The sequence below is a fragment of the Merops nubicus genome, unplaced genomic scaffold, assembly GCF_000691845.1.
Source record: "Merops nubicus isolate BGI_N331 unplaced genomic scaffold, ASM69184v1 scaffold30845, whole genome shotgun sequence".
Classification (NCBI taxonomy): domain Eukaryota; kingdom Metazoa; phylum Chordata; class Aves; order Coraciiformes; family Meropidae; genus Merops; species Merops nubicus.
Genome location: NW_008612107.1, coordinates 7,289 through 13,741, shown reverse-complemented (window position 1 = coordinate 13,741; position 6,453 = coordinate 7,289). Strand labels below are relative to the sequence as shown.

At 53.6% G+C, this 6,453-nt stretch overlaps 1 protein-coding gene across 1 annotated transcript; it reads left to right on the top strand.

Moving 5' to 3' along the window:
- Positions 1-423: 423 nt before the first annotated feature.
- SIMC1 (SUMO-interacting motifs containing 1) lies at positions 424-6,148 on the top strand (the record flags this gene model as incomplete). The annotated part of the gene is made up of 9 exons (XM_008941451.1): positions 424-1,152; positions 1,392-1,612; positions 2,204-2,273; positions 2,682-2,827; positions 3,280-3,459; positions 3,934-4,062; positions 5,035-5,191; positions 5,278-5,362; positions 5,928-6,148. Coding segments are annotated over 9 exons (1,938 nt in total), but the record flags the coding sequence as incomplete, so codon positions are not given.
- Between the last annotated feature and the right edge of the window lie 305 nt (positions 6,149-6,453).

Here is a 6,453-nt window from a genome sequence, read left to right as displayed (position 1 = left end):
TGCACCGCTGACAGTGCCAGGCAGGAGCCCCTGGGGACAGGAGTGCTTGCTGCACCCCCATTACCCTCCCCAGGCACCCCCCCATCAAAAGTGTCATTTTCCCATCCCACAAAGGAGCTGAGCAGGCAGCCCGGCCTGCCCTGGGCCAAGGCAAGAGGTATTTGGGGCAGAGAATGCAGCCATTTGCAATTCAAGAGCCCCACAGAGTTGGTCTCTGCTAGGAGTGGGGAAGAGGAGCTGCTCCATCCCCTTGGCCAGGCAGCCTTTGCTTACGGTTTCTCTTCCTGGGCTGGAACCCATGAACCCCTTTTCCCCCCTTGGACTGGGGCAACAGTGCCACCACAGCAGAGGTCCCTGGCAGGGGAGGACCAAGACACCAAATTACCACCGCTGCTGACAGTGCTGGCCACTCTGTCCCCACAGGAGATCATCGATCTCACCTGTGAGGACACAAGCACAGATGCAGTGCCATGGAGCAGCATCACCATCATCGACCTGACAGAGGACACATGCAGCCCTCCCCACACCACCAGCTGGGCTGACCAGGGCCCCGGGCAGGCAACTGCTGCACTAGCAGCACACACATCCCATCCACATCTCTTCTCCACCACCATCGTGAAAACTGAGGTGAGGGCGGTGCAGAGCCCTGCAGCACCCATGCACACTGGCCCCCCAGAGCCCATCGTCACCACAGACACAGCAGAAAGCTGCTCCTCCCCAAACTCCGACAGCCACAAATCCTCCAGCAGCCTGGAGCAGAACTGCAGCGCTACGACTTGCAACAGTGACTTGGGCTCTCTGGCCAGCGTGCAGCTGGACTCAGATCTGCTGACCCTGTCCCCATCCAGCCTGGACATCAACTGCAGCTGCACAGCCAGCCACCCAGAGGAAGAGACTTCCCCCAGGTGCCAGCAAAGGGAGCTGTCCCCAAGGCTGAGCCCTGCCCCAGCCATTTCCACAGGCCCTGCAACAGCCCGAGGGCCTTTGCTGGAGGCAGGTGACTTACCTTCATACAAAGCAATCCAGCAAGTGACCCCAGCCAGGACCAAGGCTGACAGCAAGGCCTGGCTCAACAAACTGCACTATTTCAGAAGGACAGGAGTCCAGCACCTCTTCCTCCAAGACATAGCACCCAACAGGGAAACACATCAGGTAAATGGGGTTCAGAGCAGCTGCTGCCAAGCTCAGTGGGAGCCTGCTCAGAGCATCCCCTGTGGTAGAGGATGGAGCTGGGGCAGCCCCCGCTCCACTTCCCATTTTCAGGGAAGCTTTGCCAGGCAGTTGGGATCTCTGGTTATTGTGGTTCCCTTCACAGTGGGCCCCACATCACACCTGGGTCCCTCTGCGTTGAGCAGAGCCAGCTTTCACCTATTGCATTGCCTTGCCCACAGCAGAAGCCTGAGCTGATCCCCAGCGGGAAGCTGAGCATGGTGCGCACCACCATAGAAGAGAACTTTGTGGAGGGCACCTTGTATTTCCTGAGCAACTTTGTCTCCCGCCAGTACTATCCCTCCAAAGAAATAGTGTCCCACTTGATCAGAGAGATCCTGTTGAACCCTCGCCAAGAGGAGATGCTGAAAGACACCTATATGCTGCTGATGAAGATCCAAATGTACGTATTCCCTTTGCCGTAGCGCCCTGAGGCTGGCTAGGTGCTCCAAGGGGCCTGTCCAGCATAGAGGTCCTCTGTGGTCCTCACACTCAGAACAGGGAGCAATTTCCCCTATGACCCAGAATGATCCTCCTGTTGTAGCAGACGCACACCCCAGGCTGAGGGTGGGTCAGGGACAGCCTGTGAAACCAGGGACCCCTCCAGGACAGAGGAGTGTGTTTGCTGTGCTCCTGAAGCACAGATCTCATTCTTCACTGCCACAACATGGCAGAAAGGCCTTCCCTGGGCTGCAGCAGGGGCCATGGGCTGGAAGTGGCTGGAGTAGTTCCTCTGCTGCCCTCAGGGTTCTCACAGAGGGGCACACTTTTGTGGCCACAGGCCAAGGAGTCCTGGGGCTCTCCATGGATTACAGCCACAGTCAGGTGCTTCCAAAAAATGAACATCATCAGAGGAGAAGGGGAGGGCACAGCTGGAGAAGGCAGGGCTCTGAGCACCTGGGGCCAGGAAAGGCTGGGAAAGGCCCAGAGGCTGCTGTGCCTCCAGGCAGACAGTTGGGCAGTTCAGCACAAATGGACAGTGTTGTCCTTGCAGGCTCCATCCAGCCAACGCTGACACAGTGGGATGGGATTGGATGCTGCTGAAGTACATCATGGAGGACCAGGTACTTGGCACCACATAAGTCACACTGGGCAGGGGTCATCCAGTACATGGTGCCCGAGGGTAAGCATGGCTTCACACAGCCACGCTGTGCTGTGGAATGGGACAGTCCAACATGGTCTTATTGCAGCCACTGAGGGCAAGTGGCCACTGGGTATCCTGTACTTATCCGTGCTGCTCCTGAACTGACTGCACATCCATAGACAGGTGGTCTCACCTGAAGAAGGCACAGCAACAGATAAAGCCTTCATGGGTCACAGCCCTGATGTGATGGTAGAACACATCCAGCAGTGCCCCTAGGGCATGGCCTGAGCCAAGCAGTACCTCAGCCCATTCTCTGAGACAGCCAAATTCCCTGGTGCTCCCTGTCCTGTGGCTCTGCCAGGTTCATGCTATCTCCATCTGTCCTCAGGAGAAGCCCCCTGGCCGGCTCCTCTTCCTGCAGTATGTGGTGCAGACCCTGGAGGATGACTTCCAGCAGAACCTGAGATTGCGCCTGCTGCCAAGGTCCATTGCCAAGAAAGTGCTTTCATGTGACAAGTGCTTCAGCAACATCAAGTAAGGGACACCTCCTCCTCCTCCTCCCCTGTTCTCTAACCAGATGCTGAGAGGCAGGGGCTCAGGGAATACTTGTTGAGACTCCAGGTCAGACTTTCCCAGGAAACCAGCCTGGGAGACAGAGGGAAACATAGGGCCCAAGTATAAAGAACAGGAGCAGGTCCACAAAAGCAAACTACCAGAGGTGATGCAAGGCATTTCCAGCCACAACCTAGCTGGGTTTTCCTAGGCGTGAGGTCAGATTTGCATTGCTCAGGACAGGACTGAGAAGGATGCAGTCCTGTTAGCAAACATATAAAGCTGCTGCTCAGCAGAGCTATCCCCTAACCTGTCCAAGTGGGTGGGACATACTATTCATCCTCAGGGTACTTCCTCAAGACCCTTGTGAATCTAGAGGTCAGAATGCAGCAAAACCAGGCCTGTCCCCACTGAAGTTCCTGTTTCTGTCCCAGGGAGGTGGTTGAATGGTTGGTTGCAGCAGTTACAGGAGTCGGGTTCTCCCAGCCCCCGGAGCAGCCGCAAGAAACCGCATCCTCTTCCGCAGAAGCAACGACTGAACACAGCTCATCTGCACCCTTGCTGCCCAGCACTGACCAGGCAGAGGTGGTTCCACCAGCTTTCTTCGCCCAGAAGTAAGCCCCAGAAGTCCTGACTCCCTGCTGGCATTATCACAGAGCCCAAGTCAGGGAGAAGCCAAAGTCTCTTCCTGTCAGGTCAGGGAAGCCAGGCTGTACCTGTGACCAGTTTTGCTAGTCCTCCTTTGGGGCAGACAGACTTGGTAAGCAAGAGACATCCACACCTTGTAGAAAACTAGTTCAGTACATGTCTTCTTGCATGCAACATAAGGGTGGAGCTCTTGGCCCACAGCTCCGACTGCCCTGTGCTGCTCCAACACTGAGAACAGTTCCTGAGACCTCCCAAGGGCCCATCTGGGGATTAGCTCTGCTTCTAAGAGCATCAGATTCAAGAGACACCAAACCTAGCCTGCTGTGTTCCCCTGCATCCCTCACCGGAAGGCACAAGGCTGAACTCTGTGCCTTCTCCATTGCTTTACTTTGCAAGCCAAGGGGCAGTGTCTCCTAGTGTTGGCTGTCTCTCCAACCCAGGGTGATGCTCCTGCTCCAGCGGATGTTGCACATTGCAGTGGAAGTGGACAAGTCTCCCAACTGCAGCTCCTGTAAGATCGCAGACGTGATGTTCCCGTTCATACTGAATATTCCCCTGAGGAACCAAAGGTGAGACAAACATGTGCAAGGCAGCATCTGCTGTGTGGGCAATGGCCTTTTTCCCCAATTCACATCCAAGTCTGGATGCATAAAGTACCATGAGGTATAAAAGACAGGCTCATTTATGTCCCAGCCAGCAAGAGCATGGCTGTATCTCCACTGGAGATACAACATCACCAGGAGAATGCATCTACCCAGCTGCTGTGTGAGAACAGTTGCTTTTCACACTTGTTAAAGCTGCAGGACCTTAAAAGTTCAAGAAGGGTCTGAAAAGCAGCACTCTGCATCAGCATGGTCACATACTGGCAAATGCATCACTGATTCCCAGGGGCAGCCAGGTACCTCCTCAGAAATACAACAGTTCCTACAGCTTTGCTTTGACATCCTTTTGTTTGCTGCTCTAGGAAATGCAGAATCTGAAGCCAAAGCACAAGGGCCTGACTGGCTCCAGCACAGACACGAGACCACTACATCTGCAGACATTTCAAACCCATGTTTGCCAGCCCCAGCAGACAGCCCTTTTGGACCCTTTTAGCAGAACTCTGAGCACACAACAGGTCTAATTAAGCCAAACTGACTCTAACCAAGCTATGGCTCCTCCTAGGACAGAACCCTTACATCTGGCTGCCCGCTGACTCCACGCTTCCTTGGCTGCCCTCCCTGCAAGTCAGCGGGAATGGGTAACTCCCACACAGGCTGCTGGGCAAGGATAAGTCAAGCAGCTAAGCTTGCTTCACAGATCCTACACTGCCCTCAAGTTGCCACAGGTCAGACCTAAGGGCATAAAGATGTCCATGGCCAAACTGCATAATGTTCTCTGTCATCTGGTGGTTTTCCCTCCACTGTACTGCTGGACAGCCCCTGCAGTCACCCCACATCTGCAACAGATCAGCACCAGCAGGACACCAGTAAAATGCTTTAGCAGTCATCCCTGGTCAGACTGCAATACCTCCCCAAGAGTAAATCCCTTTTGTCTTCCAGGGAAGCTTTCTTGAACACCATGGAGAGCCATCTCCTGCGCTGCAAACTGCTAGAACTATTGTTCCAGCATAGTTGTGATGTGCCCACGACCTTGCCCTTGTCTCTGGCCAAGATCCTGTACTTCTTGAGCCATTTCTCTGTCCTGCTGCCATACCAGGTATCCAGTCCAGCCTCTCCTTTGTCCTTGTTTTCCCCTGAGAAAACCTGTTCTCATAAATACTCAAATACTGTCTCTTGTCATAGGATGAAACAGAAACGTGGCAAAGATGGGATGAGATGCTGCAGTATTCGAGTTTGCTGCTGCTGAGTTACCAGAATGTAATACTAGGTAAGCAGCTTGTTCTGGCCTGAAAAACACCACCTCATCAAGAGGCTGTGGTAGAACACCCAAAGTACCCTTCCTCCTCTCTTCTCACTCCTGAACTTGCGGCCACATAGAAAGATAATGTGCCTCTGTCCACGCTATTAACTATTCCCAGCAGTCAGAGCCAAGAAGTGATGTTGCATCAAGCAGAGCACCCAACTAGCTTTGCCAGGTTTGGCCCCTAATAATAGCCTGCTTCCTAAAGGATCAGTCCCAGCACTGGGAAGTACACAAGGGGGTGCTTTGTACCTGCTGTACTCTAGGTGGCATACACAGTGGGTGGAAGAATAGGGTGGTTTAGGAGGAAGAGAAGTCAATGGAGGGTAAAGCCAGGACATATTCTGCAGTTAAGTGGACTGGACAGGGAGCAGCACCCACAGTAGCATCAAGGATAGCCATGAGAGGATCAGCAGTTCCCAACAGCACCTCACCACAGCGCAGTACTGGCTGCAGCATGCTGCAATCTCCCCCAGACAGGTCAGGCAGCCCACTGTGTGTTGCCTCTGCTCACCAGCATCTCCTCCTGCAGAGCACTTACGGAGCCCACTCGACGACCGGATTGACTTGATTGTTCAGAAAGCCAAACCCAAGCTCCAGGTCAGCGATGGCATCAGCCATGTGGACATTCAACTAAAGATGGAGGACTTCATCAGCCGAATGCAGCATCTCCTGGGGCAGCCTTTTCCCCTGCAAATCACAGAGAAATTGCACATGCTTCAGGAGTTGCTCCTCATTGTCTCCACTATCTGATGGAGGCAACCGCTGCGGCACGGCGCACAAAGAACTTCACCTTTCCTCTATAAAACCCCACTGAGATCCCATCTCACACTGCAGTCTCAAGTGTCATACATCATGTGGGTTTGTTTATACATTTCTTCAGAAGAAGTGTCTGGTACACATGGTTCTCAGTTTCCTTTCAAATTTACCTCATCTTGTAGTTTTGTACAAGGCAGTTTTGTACACTCCTAAAAACTAAATTATTCTCGTATTTGCCAAGACCTTTCCATCTTGGTGCCAACCCTGCCCAAAGGAAGTGCAGAGCTCTGGCAACTGCA